The sequence below is a fragment of the Scyliorhinus canicula genome, chromosome 19, assembly GCF_902713615.1.
Source record: "Scyliorhinus canicula chromosome 19, sScyCan1.1, whole genome shotgun sequence".
NCBI lineage: Eukaryota > Metazoa > Chordata > Chondrichthyes > Carcharhiniformes > Scyliorhinidae > Scyliorhinus > Scyliorhinus canicula.
The window spans coordinates 21,555,194-21,578,236 of NC_052164.1; the positions used below are offsets into that span (position 1 = coordinate 21,555,194).

Consider the following 23,043-nt stretch of genomic DNA (forward strand, 5'->3'; position numbering starts at 1 on the left):
AACTCTAGTTAATGTACAAATCCATAATTCAATTTGAAATGATAAGCATAGTAATACGATTTGATAGTGTTCTGGATGTTTAAATTTTGCATTAATAAAATGATCTGCAATCTTCACTTACATTAATTGTTCCTTGCTCGCCTTTTTTGTAATGCTGCTTCATGGCTCTGTTTCTAAATCTCGTTTTCATTTTACTTGATGCTTTTTTATGCTTCCTTCTCTGTTTTATTTTCCTCCTTGTTGTTCACTCATTCTGTTTATCTCTTCCCTCAGGGACCATTGCAAAGCAGCAGCCTGCTCCAATTGGTCAGTCAACTGCCGAGTACAGCTCCTATCTCCAGAATCACCGTGATGCTGGATACAGTTCCCAGGGAGTCTCCAAGACCACAGCAGTATTCCTGTAACAATGCTGCACATGCTTCTGAGCCTTCTACCTTCGCAGAACACCACAAGAGCAGCTGAAGCGAGGACAGCCCCCAGCTTCCTACAATATCCAGAAGCATTAAGCTACCTAGCAACCAGGAAACATCTTTCGAAGTGAAAATCAGAGGCTACCTAGCAACTAAACAATGCCATTTAATGTTTCTCCAACTTCCAGATTCGAAAGGGGACCTGTGTCATAGCTCAAAGACAAGGGGTTGCCTCAAGAATAAAAGAACGCTGGACAAGTATTGATGGTCACAGTGTGCTGCTGAAAGAATGTCTGCACTCCGTCGAAAATTCGGTGAAGACTATCAAGTTGTGAACACTTCCCGGGTTTCTACCTACAATGCTCCCGTGAGAAAGAAAAGGCAAAGGTTTGTAGACAAGAATGGTCGTTGCAATGTGCAGCATGGGAACTTAGGCGGAGAGACAAGTAGGTACATTTCTGATTTGTTCACTACTTTAGTCGACCTGAAGTGGAGATGGAACCTCCTAATCTTCATTCTGACTTACACAATCGCCTGGCTGGTGATGGCTTCAATGTGGTGGATCATAGCGTACATCCGAGGAGATATAAGCCAGACCCATGGCGAGAACTATACCCCGTGTGTGGCCAATGTCTACAATTTTCCATCTGCTTTTCTTTTCTTTATAGAAACAGAGGCCACTATTGGTTATGGCTTCAGATACATAACGGAGAAGTGCCCTGAGGGCATTATCCTCTTTTTGTTCCAATCCTTGCTTGGTTCCATCGTGGATGCCTTTTTGATCGGGTGTATGTTCATCAAAATGTCCCAGCCAAAGAAAAGGGCAGAGACTTTGATGTTCAGCCACAGTGCAGTCATCTCCCAGCGTGATGGCAAAATGTGCCTGATGTTTCGAGTAGGGAACCTTAGAAACAGCCATATGGTTTCTGCTCAGATGAGATGCAAAGTGATAAAGGTAAGCACAAACAAACTAATTTGTCAATAAAAGCCACTACAATGTGTTCAACTGAAGCCAGATATTCTTAACTAGATTTTGCTCTCTGGATAATTTGTTCGACTAAACAGATATGAATCTTAAACACATGTTTTGATGCAATGTTGTGTTGCAATCAGTAATGGCAAATTGTCCCAAATTTAATTTTAAAGCATTTAGCATGTACTGACTGAAACATTTAAATAGAAGAAATATTGCTCTCAGGAGAATCCAGCAATGAAAGAGTTAAAGATAGTAAGTAAGGAGTATTGTATTCAATACTTGTGTCTCCTTCATACTTAGTGTATACTCCTCAGTGTATTCAATACTTGTGTCTCCTTCAAACTTAACTTCATAAACAGGATTTATCAGAATGAGCTCAAAAAATACTAATATTCCCTGCTCTTCAGATGTCTCGGTAGATATTGAAATGATAGGGGACAGTCGGATAGAAATGCTGCCGCCGATATTAACAGCTAATGTTTAATATGGCAGTAAGACATTTGTAGTTCCTCTATCGTGCTGGAGGTGCTATTCAGTCTGTTGAAATCTGGAATTTCAGTAAGTTGCTTGTGTCTATATGGTTGATTTCTAATTTGAATTATTCGTCAAATAAAAATAATGGACCAAAAATTCAACAGATGTAAATCCTGGCAGCTGGAATTTACATGGGCGAGTAGGCATCACAGTTCCATGGAGAAACACGGTGCCTTTTGGGATACATCTTTGAACACCCTGTTGATCCTAGGCGTGTTTAGCGCCGGCGCGCCGTTCGCTGGCGGCAGGATACTTTACTCCAGTCACGGGCGGGGGTGCGCTGTCGGCGGGAACAGAGAATCCCAAAGGCCGGAGAATTCCAGCCCATGTCTTTTGGAAAGGTTGGCATCTAACCTTTGTTGGAGCAGGTGTCGGGGGGTGAGAGGGTGTCGGTTATCCAGGCCGCATCTGACTGTAAATTCCTTGGCAAGGGGGTCAGTCTTCAACTATTTAAAGAAAATATTGGTATGGAGATCTTTGGCAAATCGAGCCATTTGTCTGGCCTGGAGCCTTTGGTGGGGCCCACATAAAGTAAGAAGTTGCATTCACATAGCATCCTTCTAGATGCCCCAGTGCTGCACAGCATTTAACCAGAGCAGTCACTTTTGTGGGGAAACATGAGAGCCAATTTGTGCACTTCATTTTTGGTGGTGCTGATTGAGATATACATGTTGGCCAGGACATGTTCCCTGTTTTCCAATAGGATCTTAAACATCCACCTGAAAGGGTGGACAGGATTGTGGTTTATTGTCTCATTCAAACTTGGCACCTTCAATGGGGCATCTCTCCTTCTATACTGCTCCAATGTGGTGATTGAGACAATGTGCTAAAGGGGGGAATTTTACGACGCCCACAGGAACAGGAAACGGCGCATAGTGGCTGAATAAGGTGGAATGCAAATTTAATTTTGACTTCCTGATGGTGGGTTAAGAGGCATAGATTAATCAGCTTTGTGTTTGCAGTGTGTTGGACCGCATGGTAGCATTGTGGATAGCATAATTGCTTCACAGCTCCAGGGTCCCAGGTTCGATTCCAGCTTGGGTCACTGTCTGTGCGGAGTGTGCACATCCTCCCCGTGTGTGCGTGGGTTTCCTCCGGGTGCTCCGGTTTCCTCCCACAGTCCAAAGATGTGCAGGTTAGGTGGATTGGCCATGAAAAATTGCCCTTAGTGTCCAAAATTGCCCTTAGTGTTGGGTGGGGTTACCGGGTTATGGGGATAGGGTGGAGGTGTTGACCTTGGGTAGGGTGCTCTTTCGAAGAGCCGGTGCAGACTCGATGGGCCGAATTGCCTCCTTCTACACTGTAAATTCTATCTATTCTATGATACCGCCCTGTGGCGGGTTCATACTGGTAATACATTTGAATGCCATGAATACTCATCAATGTAAAACGTTTTTCCATCAAGTCCCACCTTCAAGATAAAGTCAGCAGCGTTTGAGAATCTAATTGTGCCCAGTTCATGTTTAATTGTTGCATGCACCAGTTGGCTTTGTGCCGTCGTGTCTGAGGTCAATGGGTTTCCTTGTTAAACTCTATGACACAGGGGAGAGGTTCAGGAGACTGGGAGCTTGCACAAGGTTCTTGATTGATGGGGCGAGTAAGTTATGAAGGTTGGGGATGGGGTGTGGAGTTGTTTTGGAGTCATGGAAAAAAGGAAGCTGAATCCGAGGGAGGACAGAGAGTGGGTTGGGGGGCCTGGAGGAGTCAAGTGGGAAGGACCTGGCACCCTGGGTGTGGTGGAGGTTGGTGAGAATAGTCAGTCAAGGCAAGAAAATGAAGGGCCAAGCTGGAGGACAGTGTCAGTACAATCAAAATGCGGATCCTTCTCAGGCCAGCAGGATCTTCACAGGACTTTGAGTTCACCTACAACATTTCTGCTATTCCTGCCGTGAGTGATCTTGAACGATATGACTCTTTCCCAAAAATTAGTGAAGGTTGGGTCATTGAATTTGTTTGATGTAAGTTAGATAGATTTTTGATAGAGGGTTATGGGGAAGGACAGGAAGGTAGAGTTGAGACCATAACCATAACAAACAGCACAACAGTTTTGAAGAGCTGAATGGCCTACTCCTGTTCATAAGTCCTATGTGCCTAATATCTTTTACAATGCATAGGCTAGCTGAGCCTGTCCATTCAGCCATATCCCAGAGAGAGGTTTGTACAACACTGGACATCAACATGACATTCAATGAGGGAATTAGATGATATTTGAATTGAAACAATGAGCAAGGGTATGGGGGAAAGGCAGGAGAATGGCACTAAATCCAGAACAATGGCACTAAGTCATAATGCTCACTTGGAGAGCGAGTGCAGACACGATGGGCCAAATGGCCTCCTTCTGTGCCAGAACAATTCTGTGATTCTGGTTCAATACAGCATGAATACAATAAAACACAACATTGGCCGGAATTCTCCCCCATTGGAATTCTCTGGGTTGGATTCTCCAAAAATCGGGCTTTGTCCCCACGCCCGCGAAAAAACGTGTGCGAATCACTCTGGACTTAGACATAGACATAGAACAGTACAGCACAGAACAGGCCCTTCGGCCCTCGATGTTGTGCCGAGCAATGATCACCCTACTCAAACCCACGTATTCACCCCATACCCTTAACCCAACAACCCCCCCATTAACCTTATTTTTTAGGACACTAAGGGCAATTTATCATGGCCAATCCACCTAACCCGCACATCTTTGGACTGTGGGAGGAAACCGGAGCACCCGGAGGAAACCCACGCACACACGGGGAGGACGTGCAGACTCCACACAGACAGTGACCCAGCTGGGAATCGAACCTGGGACCCTGGAGCTGTGAAGCATTTATGCTAACCACCATGCTACCGTGCTGCCCTTACCAGGGTGATTCTCCGATGTGCAGGGGGCTAGCAGGGGTCTAGGAGTGCTTCTCGCAGCTCCGGCTGCCGGTTCGGGGCCCTGAACTTCCGGTCGGGGGGTCTGCGCATGCGCACGTTGGCGGCCTGCGTCAACCGCCCCGGAGGCATTGCCGACCCACACCGTGGACTGAAACCAAGAAGATAGGCTCCCCCCCAGATTGCGTGCACCCGCGGATTGGTGGACCCGGATCGGGAGCCTGGCCATCCAGGAAGCCCCCCCCTCCCCCGTGAATGATCCCCTTGCCCCCCCCCCCCCCCCCCCCCCCCCCCCACCCCCCACCAGGGCGGCCGCAGACTGAGCCGGGTGGAACTAGGTGGTACCATGAGAGAACCACGCTGGCAGGAACTCGGCCAGCTGCACTCGGAGAATCACCGTCGGGGCCTCTTTCAACAGTCCCCGACCAGCGCCATGTCGACCGCTCATTCTCCGGCCCCACGCCAATCGCAATTTCGGTGCGGAGGCTCAGAGAATCCCGCCCTATGTTCCTGCCAGCAGCACACCCCGTCTGCAGGTTTTCTGGTGGCGTAGGGTTGCTACTGACAACTGATCCTCTGTTCTGGCGGGAACAGAGAATCCCCCGCCAGCGAATGGCGTGCAGCTGAGAAACGCGTGACTGGGGAATCGGAGAATCCAGCCCATTGTTTCCTCCACAAGAAAGGAATTGTTCCGAGCTCTTCTGTAACTATCACTGCGTGCCAACCATGAGGCTTGTCAGCACATTTCGATCTCTGACTAAGCTAGTTTGAACATATAATGATGATGCACACATGAGTAAAGTGAAATCAATGTAATGTGAATTATTTACAGATGAAATTTAAAACCCACATGATCATGCGAGTCTTGAACCCATGCAGAACATTTTAACTCACGAGACTAGCTTGTTATCACTGAGATATAGGTGGTACCATGGTGCCTGCAATCGCTTGGCATGCCATCCACCATTATAGCACTGAATCTACAAATGGGATCAGGAGCAGGAACACCTGACCTAGAGAGTTTCCTGCCCCGCCTAATCCTCATTTGCCTTGGAAGGGCCAGCTGGAAATTCCGAGCATAATTTCATGCCCCCCCTCCCTAAGGTGGGTTCTGGAATGGCCGGGGTGTGGGAGGGTGAAGCGCAGAATTAAAAAGATGGGACTTCCCCCCAGGAGGCCGCCCGCCCAAATCCAGATCCAATTTCATGCTTGAGCAGGCAGGGCCTCAGGTGGAAAACCCACCGATTCACCTATAATGTCCATCTCAATTTCCAAAGGTCCCGGAACTTAGTCACAGGCAGAGCACTACAGTATCGCTTCTGGCCACTGTAGCACTATGTATGGCTGGGTTGAAGAGCTGTTGGACATTCTGACTGGCTGACAGCACTCACAGGTGGGACTTCCTTTCAAGGACGGACCGAAGTCCACTGCCAACCAACGCTCAAGTGACCGGAAAGTGGCAGTGGGGGTACAAGACTCGACGGCTGCACGTTAGGCGCTGACTCTCACACTCACCACCCTTAAAATCTTTCAGAGACAGTGTCAAAACTCACAGAAACAGCCGAGAGCCAGCAAATCCGGCTGCCATTCTCCTGGGAAGCTCTGCCGAAACTCCAGTGGGAAACTGGAGGGATCATTAGGGAATTTTTGGGTCACTGAATTCTGAAGTATCCTTTGGGCTGATTAGTCTACCAGCGGATCATGCAAACGTCTGCGCAATTTCCATTTTGTATGAGCCACTGTTTTAGGATGCAAAGTTATTTAACAGAATTTCAGAAAAAAATGTTGCACTCTTGAAACCATTGGTTGGTAAGTATTTGCTTGGGTGGCGCGGTGGTACAGTGCTTAGCACTGTTGCTTCACAGCGCCAGGGTCCCAGATTCGAGTCAGGCTTGGGTCACCGTCTGTGCACATTCTCCCTATGTCTGCGTGGGTTTCCTCCGGGTGCTCCGGTTTCCTCCCACAAGTCCCGAAAGACGTGCTAGATAGGTTAATTGGACATTCTGAATTCTCTCTCAATGTATCCAAACAGGCACCGGAGTGTGGCGACTAGGGGATTTTCCCAGTAACTTCCTTACGGTGTTGATATAAACCTACTTGTGACACTAATAAAGATTATTATTAAAAGTAATACCATGTCAACACGTTATTTGAAGTTTCAAATTATTGTTATTGTATAAAAACTAATTAACTCACTTGGGTACAACTCGAGAGTGGAGACAAAGTCATGGAATATAGAACTATTAGAGGTGACAGAAATACAGAATGACCCATTACACTGAAATATAAGTACTGCAGTGGAAACATCTAATATTTATTTTGTTAATATTTGCACTAAAAGTCGTATAGTACATTGAAAATGATCAACATGGTTAATGCGTACCTTAGCAAGTAGGATCTCAAAGTAAAACAATAACTTAGCGGTTATCCCAAATTTGCTAAAAACTCTAATCCCCATTTTTCCAAAAGTCATTTTTATAATTAAAACAATTCTTATGATTTTTTATAGTTTTTGTAATACTGGTCATGTATCAGGATAATCCGGGGGTGTAAAAGATAGTTTCAAATCTCTAATGGGTTTTTGTAAATGCATAAATCAAAAGCAGCAAAACTGATGATTACATTTAAAATGAATAAGTAATTGGCTCTTAATGAACCTGTAGGGTAATAGTACAATTTCACTCTAGGTTTTCACTGTGTAATGAAATGAAAATGAAATGAAAATCGCTTATTGTCACGAGTAGGCTTCAATGAAGTTACTGTGAAAAGCCCCGAGTCGCCACATTCCGGCGCCTGTCCGGGGAGGCTGGTACGGGAATCGAACCGTGCTGCTGACCTGTATGGTCAGCTTTAAAAGCCAGCAATTTAGCTCAGTGAGCTAAATGTACCCTCTATTTTACACCTTTCTTCTGTACAGTTCAAATAAGCTGAATTCTAGATCTAACGTACATAATCTGTTTCTGCGCTGGATATAACTTCAGTTATAGTGTTGTGGAAATATATCACCTACCCAGCTGCTTTGTAATGTATCGTAATTTCAGCTGCAGATTTGTGTATTGGAATTCGCACAGCCTGAAATGGAGGGCGGAATCTTGTTGAGGCATTTGGAGGTCCAGTTGGAGAGCCAGTGAGAAATCTGAGTTGCCTCTTTTCAGGAAGGCTCGCCAAACCACAACCGAATCAGGCAGTAGGGAGGACAGCGGCGGGCGGACCTTCCTTGAAATCAAGACCCTGGGCTGGCTGTCTCACCTATTGAGAGCTGCTAACCAATCAGGAGGTGGGGGGGGGCTTGTATTGGTGATTTTTCAGGGCAGGGATCATGGTGACAGGCTTGCAGGGTGGGGTCAGCAGCACGGGCAGAGGCTGCTGGCTCTCAGCCCCCCCCCCCCCCCCCCCCCCCCCCCACCACCGTCACCCCGTCCCCAACTCCCTCACTTCATGATGTCCAGTCCCTCAACTGAGCGCTTGACTGCTTTTGATTGAAGAGACCACACTGACCCCAAGGACGCCGCATGGTAACATGCGCACCTCCCACTGGATTAATACCAGCGGCAGTGAGACAAGGACCTTAAGTGGTTACTAATTTTTGAGCAATTAGTGAGATTTTACATCAAGTTCAACGTTTTGCTTATTTTAAAAATCACAGTGAAAGTCATGGTTTGCCACCATGCGAGTTACCTCAGAATTGACCCCTTAGTTGCAGCGATCAGATACGATCCTTTCTATTGCCAACATAATTCCCCTTTAACTCTTTTGAAGCCTACAATATTCTTGTCCACTAATCAAATATGGCATTTCCGATTAGTTTTTGACTGCCTTGTGAATTGGACCATTTCCAAGTTTCCAACTTCAGAATGCATTGTAATGAGAAGAAACAAGATGAAGGGATGAAGATATTTCTCAGACTCTTAATCTGTTCAGTCTCTGAGGATATAAATATGCTAAAGGTTACAAACTAACATCATTCCTGTATTTTAAACAAAAGCATTGAGTGTAAGCTACAAACATTTCCCTCTTTTCAACTCGTGACAATCATCATTTCAAGGCTTTTAAGAAACAGCTTTTCATCGATGATGTTACTCAGATATTCAGAAGTGTAAGAAGTTATTTTGATAGTCTCGACATGCCTTGTGTTGTGAAAGAGTTTCGCTCAAAGGGCTTTTATTTTTCATATTTTACTCCACACTCTTCTGAGTCTTCCCAGCATTTTCTGTTTTTATTTCAGATTTCCAGCATCCGCAGTGTTTTGCTTTTACTTTCAATGGTTCAGCAAACGTGTAGCAAGCAAATAATGTTTAAAAAATGGACTAATGGTCAGACAAGGGTGAAGGATGCCTCCTGTTTATCCTATGCTGTCCTGCACACTTGACGTTTGATACTATGCACAAGTATCTCAGCCCCGTTTTTTGTTTGCGCATGTCTCTGCAGCACCTAAAATCGAGCGCTGCATGGTTCAATTTAAGCCCCTGGCATCTCCAGCGGAGGAGTATTGCTGGCAGAATCAAGATTGCGCATTGAAATCTCTGCAGTGGGGCTTGAACCAATTTGCTGACAAGACTGTGAGTGCTATCACTGAACTAAGGCTGATAAGGTGATTTAAATCTTCCTAGCTGCAGACTATTCATTGAATATACACATTATGGTACTTAGTGTTCAGCTCCACTTTTCCATGGAAATAATGAAATTTAAAGAGGAACAGGATGTCTCTCGGCATCTGAATGAGGATGTGTGCACAGCTCCATTTTTCATGACCCATAATTTTGTTGCACATTTGCAGGAGGAAGGACTGAAAACCACTTTGTGCCAAAACTGTCATCCATAAGAAATGTTTTGGTCAAAAGGGATGGCCTTGTAAGAAAAATGTTTGTCTCTGCCATGGAAAAATCCAGTTCCAATTGGTATAATGGCATATTAGTATGTGAACCATGTGTTTTAAAGCTGTTCTATTAAAGAAAGAAACCTAGCTTAAATTTGTGTATGTCGAATGCAGAGTGGGAGTGGAGGAATCGTGAAGGAGAAAAGTTCTATCATTGACATTCTGATGTGGGCAGCATGGTAGGATAGTGGTTAGCACAATGGCTTCACAGTGCCAGCGCCCAGGTTCGATTTCCATCTTGGGTCACAGTCTGTACGGAGTCTGCACGTTCTCCCCATGTTTGCGTGGGTTTCCTCCTGGTGCTCCGGTTTCCTCCCACAAGTCCCGAAAGATGTGGGGCGGGATTCTCCGACCCCCCGCCGGATCGGAGAATCGCCGGGGGGGGGGGGGGGGGGGGGGGGGGGGTGGCGGTATGAATCCCGCCCCCGCTGGCTGCCGAATTCTCTGGCGCCAGAGATTTGGCGGGGGCGGGAATCGCGCCGTGCTGGTCGGCGGCCGCTTGCAGCGCCCCCGCCCCCCCCCCCCCCCCCCGGCGATTCTATGACCCGCGATAGGCCAAAGTCCCGCTCATTCTATGCAGGTCCCGCCGGCGTAAATTGGACTAGGTCCCTTACCGGTGGGACCTGGCGGTGCGGGCGGGCTCCGGGGCCCTGGGGGAGGGGGGGACGCAGGGCAATCTGGCCCCGGGGGGGTGGTGCCCCCATGGTAGCCTGGCCCGTGATCAGGGCCCACTGATCCGTGGGCGGGCCTGTGCCGTGGGGACACAGTCGCCACATTCCGGAGCCTGTTCGGGTACACAGGGAGAATTCAGAATGTCCAAATTACCTGACAGCATGGGCGGGATTCTCCTATACCCAGCAGGGCGGGGGGTCCCGGCAGGACGGAGTGGCCGTGTCAGCCTCCGCGATGGCCGGCGCGAAGGTGAACTCCCCCTGCGCATGCGCAGGGATGATGTCAGCAGCTGCTGGCACTCAAGCGCATGCGCGGATCTGCACCGACCGGCTGGCGCGGCACCAAAGGCCTTCCATGCCGGCCGGCGGGGCGCAAACCACTCCGGCGCCGGCCTAGCCCCTGATGGTGCGGAGGATTCCGCACCTTTGGGGCGGCCCAACGCCAGAATGGTTCACGCCACTCCGTCCCGTCGGGACCCCCCGCCCCGCCGGGTACGGGTGAATCCCGCCTATGCTGTCAGGTAATTTGGACATTCTGAATTCTCTCTGTGTACCCGAACAGGCGCCGGAATGTGGCGTCTGGGGCTTTTCACAGTAACTTCATTGCAGTGTTAATGTAAGCCTAGTTGTGACAATAAAGATTATTATTATTGTGTTGAGAACCATTAAAAACAGCTGGTTGCATTGTGTAGTGCAGTTCTGATGCTGTTACCCATTGATGTGGATACGTTACCCATTGAGTTAGTGAAAGTGAATCTATCAGTCATATATTGGTGTATGGGTGAGCTCCTAATTCGGAGTTGATGAGTGGGAGGGGCTACAGAAATCGGGTGGGTGGGTGTGTGGGGGAGGGGTGCAATTAGCTCAGTGGGCTAGAGTGTCGTGTAGAATAACAGCAACAGCGTGGGTTTAGTCCTGGCGTTGCCAGTTCTTGGAGCCTGCCTCTTTCCTCTCCCACAGCGTGATGCCACAATGAGCAACCCTTGGACAATGAAGAGGCTACATGAGCAGAAAGAGCAAGAACCAGCGGCTTGGTAATTTTGAGAAGGTAGCTTGCATTACTAGGCCATTCATTCTGAGATTTTAAACCAGAGGTTCAAACTTGGAACCCAGGAGTCACTGGAAAAATTTCCCAGAGATGCAAAAGCTCCAAAAGTCTCAAGTCAGAATTGTCAATGATTCAGAATGTAAATAATGGTGTGAACTATCGGATGGAATTCTGATGAGGAATTGCTTACATTTTTGTTCAAATTTTGAGGATCTATTAATGACAAGACAAGATCAAATTTAAATGTCATGTAGATCAAAACCAAACATCCTTTCTAACATCTAGATCAACTAAATTAGAATGTTTTTCATAGATAATTCATCAGTGACCTTAATTGTGCACTAGGGTGACAAATGATTGTTTCCTTGCTAAATCCGGCTGGTTCAGAATTGTGCAGGACAAAAACAGAATCTCCTTTTTTTTTAACCTCACACATATCATTTTGTATATGCTTCATCTGAATTTGCCTTTCATTTATTTTGTCACGAAGAGAGGTAATCCTCTTGAATTACTTAATTTGTGACCGGTTGGCGAATTGTAGGCTGCACAGCAAACTGCTGTTCACAGATCTGTAGCTCTTGTCACAGCTTCACGGGTAGGTAACCAATTCTGGTCCAGGCAGTGGCAATCAGACCTGTGCTTTTGGAGGGTGGGGGTGTAGCAGGTGGGCAAGGACAGTGGTAGAGGGTCAATCGCAGGCATTAGAAATACTGTGTTCGCCCACTCACCGGCTCCACTTGACCTCCCGTGACATAATTTAGGTTTGTCTTCTTGATGGCAGTCGCCAACGGAAATCCTTGGTGGAACAGACCCACCACTAGGCAGCCCAATTTCTCGGAGGGAAATCAAAATAAGCCTTAGGCCACTGTTTCACACAAACAACGGGCCGAATGTTTGTTTTAAATGGCTCTCCTGGATGCCTGAAAAGCGGCAGAGGTCAACAGGTCAGTCCACTTTTTTTTCCATGTTTCCTTTGGGCACTGGGCTCAGCCCCAGAAACGTAGTCATTTTTACCCCTTTTTGCATTTCCCATCCAGAAAATGAGGCAACAATGACCAATTTCTACCCCGAGGTTTAGTCCTGCCTTAGTCAGCCACTATATTGTTGCTAAAGCGATGATTCCAAAATGATTTTACTCCAGTCCAATCGGGTAAAGCAGAAATGTGGGAACAATGATCATTTAAATGCTCAGGTTGTAAGCATGATTCAAAACTGACCTGTGTGACTCATCGCTGGGCTAATGTGCCATTCTTCAGGTTTTATTCACATTCTGAAGCTATTGGTGAGCTACGTGTGCAGACAGACAGACCAGACTAGTCATCACACAGTAAAACACAAGCATTTACAGAATAAATTTCATCTGCCTCCTATGTCTTTTGTTGTATTGCTGAAGAAAAGTTCAGTGCATATGTAGAGTTGGGAACTGGCTATTATCTGGTGTTTAGGTCACAGTCTCCATTTTTGGCACCTGTGGTACCGCAGTAAAGAGTGCTGTAATGTGCCTTTAAGATATTGCAGCATGACATCACTGGAAGGAAGTGTGTCCTGCAATCCAGTTTTAGTTACACTTTTGCTTTTAAAGAGAGCACACCAAAGCACGTCTGCTCTAGTGTCTTCAAGCATTGTGCCTCTGTAAAAATGTTCCCATGTGCTTACTCTCAATAAATGAACCGACAGCATGCTTATAATCTCTGACATGCGATTGGAGCCTTTGTATCATCATTAAGAACATGACAAAGAGTACAAATAAACAATGACGAGCAACCAAAAATAAATAACTGGGAATGGCTGGAAAGCAATCTTCCCAGGATTCGGATAACCCACTGCTTTGTAACTAAATAATAAACCTTGAATCCTGAAAGACTAGCATTGCCTTTCCATCATTCCAAGAACAGTTAGATACATTTTGTATACACACTATAGAGTTCATTTTGTGTTTGGTCCCTATTTCTGCTGGTAGGACAGCTGACCTCGAAGCCGAGGCTTAAGGGTCCTTGTTACCTTGCTGATTTTTGGGTATAACTGGGCAATTGGTTAAAAGGATTTCTTAACTATTGCACATATAGTTGTTTTAGCCTCTTGTTTTATTTTTGTTATTGAACACATGTTGAGAAGATGCTGGCAAAAACAGTAAGACAATTTTTTGCGGTTTTTGGCATTTTTATTCTGAATTAATTTTTAAATGCAGTTATTAACAGCAGTGAACAATTTTTGATGGTTTATGCTATTATCTGTCAAACACCCTTTTGAAATTATTCGAGGAATCAGCTTCCACCACCTTTTTAAGAAGAGCATTCAGTCATAATATACATCTATGTATATAATGGAGTGCAGACAGGCAGTGATTGAGACACAGAGGATGACCAGTAAGCACACAGAACAGAGCAGCCAATCACCAGACAGGACACGACCACTAAAGCCAGATGGCACCAGTTTTCCAGCTCTCAGGAGCCTCTGAGACAGCCAGAGCTCCTGAGCTAGCCAGTTCAAACACCATGTGGTAGCTAGTAAGCCTGGTTAGGCTGGTATCAGGTCTCCAGTCAAGTCAGCATAGTGTCAACCCACAGTTGAACATGTATAATAGTTTAGATGTTAAATAAAATCGTGTTGCATCTCATCAAGTGTTGGAAGTCTGTCTCTCGCTACACTGCATCAAGCGCAGTCCACATCGACCCAGCCTGCCCAACACATCACATTCCAGACCTCCGAGTAAAATAATTTATTTTTGCCTCCCTTCTGGATCCTTTGCTATTGATTTTGAATCATGACCTGTACTTATTAATCTACTCGTGAGAGGAAATGTTTTTCTCCATCTAGTCTAGCAAAACTTCACACCGCCTTCAAAACCTGTAATAGGTCGCCTCGTAACCTTTTTTGTTTCAAGGAGACATGTTCTAGAGGGGGCTTTTCTGTCCTTACCTGCTGGTGGGATTTCCCAGGCCCACTGAATACAAGCCCCTGCGGCGGCTTCCCCAGCGGTGGGATGGGTACGCCATGCAAAAATCCGTACACTTCAGCAAGACTGGAATACCCTGCCAGCGTTCAATGGTGAGCCACCTCCACTACAGGCAAACACAACGCATGGGGTGGGGGGGGGGGGGGGGGAGAGGGGCTAATTTTCCCAACATCACCTTATTACCGAAACCTCTCATCCTGGTTAACCTCTGTATCATGTCTAATGCCTTGACATCCTTCCTGAAATGTGGTATCCAGAATTGTCCACAATGCTACAGCTGAGGTTTAACTAGTTACTAATAAAGAACGAGCAACATTTCTCTCCTTTCGTAGTGCATTCTTCCATCTATTTCCTAGATGTTCAATATAATCACACTATTTAATACAGATGTGGGAGCTGGCATCAAATATGTTTCTCAGATTTCACCATGTGTTGCTGAATGATACATTGTCAGTTGGATACAGACTGTAGTGAATCAGAGAATCCACAATGCAGAAGGAGGCCATTTGGCCCATCGAGTCTGCACCGGCTCTGGGAAAGAGCACCCTACCCAAGCACACACCTCTACCCGATCCCCAGTAACCCCACCCAACACTAAGGGACATTTTGGACATCAAGGGCAATTTAGCACGGCCAATCCACCTAACCTGCACATCTGTGGACTGTGGGAGGAAACTGGAGCACCCGGAGGAAACCCACGCAGACACGGGGAGAATGTGCAGACTCCGCACAGACAGTGACCCAAGTCGGGAATCGAACCTGGGACCCTGGAGCTGTGAAGCAATTGTCCTAACCAGTATGCTACTTTGCTGCCCTTTTTGCCAGAATGATGTGGCATCCTGGATACTTATAGTATACAGGTGCATAACAATGTACTTCCTAATTCCTTTTGAATAATATAACAATATAACAGTGAGCCGTTTGATTTTTAAACACCTTATCAACTTGCCATGCTAGCTTTCAGGTTCTTTGTATGTCAATATCAAAGTTGCTCAACCCCCTATACTTGTCATAATCATGCAATTTATAGAGCAATTTCATATATTGTTATGACTGGTATCTGGTGAGGTCCCCCAAATTTGTTATGATTCTGGATGAGGTACCCCCAAATTGTTATGTTCCTGGTGAGGAGGGGTGAACTGGCTCCCCTTCTTTATTCAACCCCCTTGGTTGGTCACAACTGGGTTAATTTAAAAAGGATCCCTTCTCTCATGGATATCTTTACTCAGCCCAAATGTATTTATGTTTGAAAAGGAGCCAATTTAACCAGGCTTTCTTGCGTTAAAGAAGGAGTGAGTTTATCAGTTATTAAAATACCAACCAAAGTAATAAAAATGCAACACAGATACACATTAGATTAGAAATGAGAAGTGAGTCAAAAAAATAAAAGCTAAAAAAGATATAACAACCAGTCTTTGATTTGCTTGTGAGGAGTAGATGGTGAAATGTTGCGGACATTAAGTTGGGTCCTTCCCATAGTGTTGACTTTGGCAATTGTGCAGTTGGTTGGGTGATTCTTGGTTCCGTAGGTTAGCTGATTTCCTTTCTGACTGTGGATTTTCTGACTTGTGACTTGGTTCCAGCACTCAGAGAGAGAGATCTTTTTTATGTGCAAGTACAGGGATGGCAATGTGACCTTCACAGCGCACACTAACACATTAGAACTAGAACACCTGACGAGCACACAGAGAAAGCAGTGTTGCAGTTTATTTTAACCCCCTTTCCCGTGTAATCCTGAAGGGAAAAACACAAACATGTCTTTTGTCCAGAAACTGCTTTTTATTTGACTCACACCATATCCACAGTTTGGGATATAAATCATAGGAAATGGTTTCTTCTGAGCTGGAAATCAGCCTCCATTATCTCTGCAACCACAAGAGATTACAGTTCAGCTTTTGCGTTGCATTTCTGCCTCTGTCTGAAAAAAGTGCAACATTCCATTCTCCCTGGATTAGTTTATCAAGTGTAATCCAAATTGGAATTTTCCAGCAAGTGACTACTATCCAGTCTCAGTCAGTTTTTGCTTGATGTATTGTTTTAAAAACATATGTCTTACTTAAAGATTCAATCTATCCGTAAAAACAATTCAGGCTATGATCTGCTATCATGATAATAACTGCACAGAACTAAATCTGCTATATCTCTGCCCTTTCCACTATACTGACTGAGTTATCCTAAAGCCTATAACTACCCCATCACAATTTGCTACTTACTTTGTCGAGGTTTGTGTAATCTGATCATTTTGTAAAACTGCTCCCTGCATCCAAGCCTAAGTCATTTATGAAAATTGTAATGGCCAAAGGAGAGTATTGCTTCAAATCACCTCCCTGTCTGCAGCACATCCATCCCTTTACTACCTGTCACTGAGGAAATATTTGATGTCCCTGAGTTTCCATCTCCATTCTGTGTGGTAGTTGGCAGAATAGCTCCCATAGGTCCATATGTGCATCATCTGCTGCACTACCTTGAACAATCTTATCTTTGCATCAAAGAATTCAATCACGCTAATCGGGCATGATTTTCTATTAACCAACCCATACTGGCCTTCTTTGATTCGCTCACGCCTATTTGAATTAAAGTTTATTTTGTCCCAGATATTGCTTTCCAATAACATCTTCGCTACTGATGTTAAGCTGACTGGTCTGTAGTTTCCTGGTTTAGCCCTCTTCCCATTCTGCAGTGATGATATAACGTTAACGACTTTCCAGCTATCCATCACTACTCCCGTATTCAGTGAAGATTGAAAGATAGTGACAGCAGTGTTTCTGCAATTTTTACCATTGCTCCTTCCAGGAATCTAGGATGCTTAAGATCTGGACCACGTTACCGACCAACTGGTAGTAATGCTAACATTTCAGTGCATCTTCTCTATCTTTATGTTCCCCTCCTCTTTAAGTTTAACCTACCTGTCAATCGCTTTAATACGTACGCCACAACCCTCAGCCTCTACATGAAGATTTCTTATTTGGATGATGAGCATGTCCAACTTTATCCCTCCTCAAATGCTCACATTTTATACATTCATAAAACATTTCATGATATAATGTCGCTTGGTAGTCTTTTCTTGTTATCTCTTTTTGCCTCTATGGGGCGGGATTCTGCGGGAATCGGCAGGGTGGGCAACTCCGCCGCGAAGGAGTGGCCTGAACCACTCTGGCACGGACCGCCCCGAAGGTGTGGAATCCTCTGCACCTTCAGGGGCTAGGCCGGCGCCGGAGTGGTTTGCGCTGCGTCAGCTGGCGCGGAAGTGGCTTTGCGCCACGCAAACCGGCGCCGAAGGGCCTCCGCCAGCTGGCCATCGCGGAGGCCCTCGCGGAGGTCCACAGCAGCCAACGTGGAGGAATAGAGTGCCCCACGGCACAGGCCCGCCTGCAGATCGGTGGGCCCCGACCGCAGGCCAGGCCACCGTGGGGGCAGCCCCCGGGGCCAGATCACCCTGCATCCCCCCTTGGGGGCCCCGGAGGCCGCCCGCGGAGACAGGTCCCGCCAGTAAGTACCTATTGTAATTCACGCCGACGGCACCGGCTGTAAACGGGCAATCACTTGGCCCATTGCGGGCCGGAGAATCACCGGGGGGGTACAGCCAGCAGCCGCTGACTGGCGCGGCACGATTCCCGCCCCTGCCAGGTCCCTGGCGCCAGAGAATTCGGCAGCCGGCAGGGGCAGGATTCACGCCCCTCCCCCCCCCCGGCGATTCTCCGACCTGGCGGGGGGTCGGACAATCCCGTCCTATATTGTCCTTTTCAATTCTCTCCAGTATCCTTCCTGGTTATTAACTGAAGCTTGTGCTTGACATTTCCATAAATCTCTTCTTTGCATTTTAACTTTTATTTCCTTTGTCATTTGGAACTCATTTTGGATGCCTGCCTTTTTTCTTCCAAAAATTAAGTCTATTTTGTACCTGAGACATCTCTGCCAGAATGTCCTCCATTTTCTCCATTATTGCTTTCAGCTGCAATTGCTTCTTCCAATTGATACCCCACCAAACTCTTCTGCAGGGCTGTATAATTCCATGATGAATGACCTTTAAAAATCTCTTCAATAGAACCTGCCTTGTATCTTTTTAAAGCCATTAATTAGCAAGATTCAGATTACTGATATCAATGGGTAAAAGCTTTGCTATTTCTTTCCATTAGTCTAACTAACCTGTTACTTCCTGTATATCTTTTTTTTTAAATCTGAAATTAACATTCAGAGGAAAATAAATCCTTAGCTATGAGCAGATAATTTGATAGAGCATAGAACGGCATTCAATCATGGCACTAATTAGATTTTAAAAAAATTTAAGTAGTGATGGAGTGCGGCCAGAATTAAATGGGTTAAATGATTAGCATCAAGGGATGAAATACTGACTTAAGTAGTTTACCATTGTCAACTTTTCATTTTATTGTGGTGAGATTGTGTTGTCCCGGTTCCCATTAATACAATCATATCCTGCGGGATTAATACATTTAAGGTCCCGGAGAAGAATAAAATATAGGGGGAGATGAGAGACAGAGAGAGATAGAAAAAAAACAAAGAAAAATAGAAGGGCAAGATAAAATCTGCTGAAATGAAAATGGATAGAAATTAAAAATAACGAAATGTAATTAGAATTTTTCTTAAATGGACGATGAGAAGGACAAATGAAGGAATCAGAAAGCAAGGATGAAATGGAGGATGAAGGGTTGGTGGAAGGACACATGGCACAGGGGCTACACAGGACCATGGGGATGTTTGGAGGAACATAGGATGGCAGAGGGAAATGATGGCATAGGGTGAGTGGAGGTCATGAAGTGTCATGGATGTGCATGAGGGCTGTATGGGGCTGAGTAGGGTATGAGGGGTGAGGACTAGAAAGCTTTTTTTGCTGTTTGTATTATAACTGCTGTGAAGTCCTAAAGCACTAAGGCAGCCGACTTTGGAATCCTTGGAGTCCCTGCCTCTGAACTCAGTGGTGGTGGTCGATCTGTCTCCAGTACATACCTGCCTCCCCAGAATAAAAATTCTGCCTTTGCAGGAACTTTCTTCTGAGATGGGCCCGCCAAGCCAGGAAGCTTCCCTACTCCTGAAATCTGCCTCAAAGATGCAAATTCACCCTATAGGGCTCCTAATTATTAACACATATATTTTGAGCATTGCTGAAAAAAGAAACATCATGTCTAAGTTTTTCATCCTGCATTCATTGGGACAGATCCCGAGTTACTAACAGTAAAAGGAACAACAATTTATACTGCATGGGAAGAGAATGCTGATTATTTGTTAACTGGGCTTTGATTGGCGGAGGCATTGCCCTGGAGCACCAAAGCAGTGGTTGGAGGAGGCATCGATCAGATGGATCTTCCAGCTTCAATGTCTTTGAGGAGGTCCATCTTCTTTCTTCAGCAGATTAATTTTCTTTCTTCAATTGTCGGTCAGCGATGCCTTTTCAATCGGCTACCCGGGTATGATGGCAGGGCGCTTGCCGCCAAGCCCTCCCAGGCATGGAAGACAACAAAAAGCCCCAGATGCACAATTAACTACATCGGAGATGGAAGATGCGGTGTGGTTTCCGGTCAGCCTCCGCAGCAGGAAACACTCCCCGTCCTTCGCCCCGGTACTTAGCCCATAGCAGCACAGTGGTTAGTACTGTTGCTTCATAACACAAAGGTCCCAGGTTCGATCCTGGCTTGGGTCACTGTTTCTGAGGTGTCTGCATCTTCTCCCCGTGTCTGCGTGGGTTTCCTCCGGGTGCTCCGGTTTCCTCCCACAAGCCCTGAAAGACGTGCTGTTAGGTAATTTGGACATTCTGAATTCTCCCTCCGTGCACCCAAACAGATGGCGGAATGTGGCGACTAGGGGCTTTTCACAGCAACTTCATTGCAGTGTTAATATGAATGAAATGAAATGAAAATCGCTTATTGTCACGAGTAGGCTTCAAATGAAGTTACTGTGAAAAGCCCCTAGTCGCCACATTCCGGGGGCTGCCCCCATGCTGCTCGCCTGCCTTGGTCTGCTTTCAAAGCCAACGATTTAGCCCTGTGCTAAACAGCCCCTAATATAAGCCTACTTGTGACAATAAAGATTATTATTATTTGTCCCTGATGAGAAATTCAACCCAATGTTCTGAGTTTTGTAAACATCGACTGGTTTAGGACAGTCAGCACTTTGCCTGCTGTGAACAGCTGAAGGTAAATGCTGTTTGATATGATTCACCTGTTCTGTTGTTCATTCTCCACGGCAATTCCCTGACCAACCAGAGTATACCTGTCTGATTTGAATTTGAACAAAAGCTTGGGAATTAACTGTTCCTTGCTGAATTCTCCAAGCCAGCATCTCTACCAATTAGAGTCCACTTACCAACCAATTGGAACACTCTTCTCATGAAGTATAAATTATTTACTCACCTTGTGATCTGTCCTGATGAATGGCAGACAAAAAACATGGACACATGTGATGTGTTAGGCAGGTTGGTTCGATGTGGACTGCACTCGATGCAGGGAAGCTAGACATCTAATGCTGGAGAAGATCCAACACTGTTTTATTCAACGATAGAACTGATAAACATATTCAGCTGTGGGTCAACACTGTACTGATCTGACTGGAGACCTAGTAGTAGCCTGACCAGACTTACTAGCTACTGCATGGTGTTTACACTGGCTAGCTCACGAACTCTGACTGTCTCAGTGGCTGGGTCCAGAGAGAGCGGGAAAACTAGTGCCCACTGGCTTTATAGTGGTAGTGTCCTATCTAGTTAGATTAGAACAGTACAGCACAGAACAGGCCCTTCAGCCCTCAATGTTGTGCCGAGCAATGATCACCCTACTCAAACCCACGTATCCACCCTATACCCGTAACCGAACAACCCCCCTCTTAACCTTACTTTTTAGGACACTACGGGCAATTTAGCATGGCCAATCCACCTAACCTGCACATCTTTGGACAGTGGGAGGAAACCGGAGCACCCGGAGGAAACCCACGCACACAAGGGGGGGACGTGCAGACTCCGCACAGACAGTGACCCAGCCAGGAATCGAACCTGGGACCCTGGAGCTGTGAAGCATTTATGCTAACCACCATGCTACCATGCTGCCCATTGATTGGCTGCACTGTGTTGTGTGCTTACTGGTCATCCTGTGTGTCAATCACTGCCTGTCTGCACTCCATTATATACATGAGTGGATATTATGATATCTCCCCCCTTTTGTTTTTGGATAAATAAATACTAAGGAGTGTGTGTGTATATATATATATATATATGCCTGACTATATACAAACGGTGTCTAAATAAACGTATATACATAGGAAAGTGTTGATGGTGCAGATACATGGCAAACAAAACAATATTTACAGAGGTTAATTCGATGAAGTCACAAAATGTACAAATGTTCAGTCTACAGTTTCAGTCTTTGTGGTGGGCGACAAATTCTTGTTGATCGCTGCAGAGGTGGATCAGGAGCCACCTGCACGTGGATAGGCGGGATCGCGGCCATCGCGGTGGTTGCGGGGGCCGGCAGGATTGCTGGTAGATCGGTGGCCTTGTGGCAGGGTATGTCCGGAGAAAGCATCGGAGGCGGTAGGGCACTTCGGTCAGGTAGCAGTAGTGGAACTCTTCGCGGTGCCCGTCTGTTGCGCCGCAGCAGGGAGCCATCAGCCGTGCGGACAAGGAACGATCTCGGGGCCACTTGTTAGATCACAACAGCTGTGGCTGACCAGCCGCCCTCAGGCAACCTGACACAAACATGATCAGTTGGGGCCAGCTCGGGTAGATCCGTGGCATGAGCATCGTATGTGGCCTTCTGTTGGGCCCGGGACTGCTGTATTTTCTGTAAGGCCGTGAGGTGGTCAAGGTCTGGAACATGGATGGCTGGAACTGTGGTCCTCAGAGTGCGATTCATGAGCATCTGCGCTGGAGACAACCCAGTGGACAGTGGGGTTGCCCTGAATGCCAGCATCGCCAGGTTGAAGTCGGAGCCTGAGTCTGCAGCTTTGCACAGCAACCACTTTACAATATGGACCCCTTTCTCGGCCTTCCCGTTTGACTGCGTGTAGTGGGGGCTGGAGGTCACGTGATGGAAGTTGTAGGACTGTGCAAAATCAGACCATTCCTGGCTGTGAAAGCATGGACAGTTGTCGCTCATTACCGTGAGCGGTATCCCATGCCTGGTGAACGTTTCTTTGCAGGCTTTGATGACCACCTTCGATATGAGGTCGGACAGTTTCACCACTTCTGGGTAACTGGAGAAGTAGTCGACCAGGAGTACGTAGTCAGCGTGGAAAAGGTCTACACCTACTTTGGACCACGGCGGGGTCACGATCTCGTGCTGTTGCAGCGTTTCCTTGGGTTGAGCTGGTTGAAACTTCTGACAGGTGGGGCAGTTGGGGACTGTGTCAGCAATGTCCTGGCTGATGCCTGGCAGTAGACCGCCTCCCGAGCTCTGCGTCGGCATTTCTCGACCCCAAGGTGACCCTCATGGAGGTGGCCCAGCACCATAGCCCGCATGCTCTGAGGAATTACGATCTTGTCGAGTTTCAAAAGGATTCCATCCACTACCGTCAGGTCGTCTTTTACGTTAGAGAACTGGGAACATTGCCCCTTCTGACAGCCATTGGTAAGGTTCTGCATCACACGCTGCAGCAGAGGTTCGTCAGAGGCTGGAAGGTTGGTGGCACACAACTGCACTTGCACTTCTATGTGGCAGATGAAGTCACTTTGTTCACACGGTGTGGTAATGGACCTGGATAG

At 46.4% G+C, this 23,043-nt stretch overlaps 1 protein-coding gene across 1 annotated transcript in view; it reads left to right on the forward strand.

The window, feature by feature from the left end:
• Positions 1-223: 223 nt before the first annotated feature.
• The window catches only part of LOC119953944 (G protein-activated inward rectifier potassium channel 1-like), a 67,012-nt gene continuing 44,192 nt past the window's right edge, over positions 224-23,043 (forward strand). Inside the window, exon 1 of the mRNA XM_038778656.1 lies at positions 224-1,365. Coding sequence (XP_038634584.1) covers positions 700-1,365 — 666 coding nt within the window. The 5' untranslated portion in view covers positions 224-699. The remainder of the gene's footprint in view (positions 1,366-23,043) is intronic.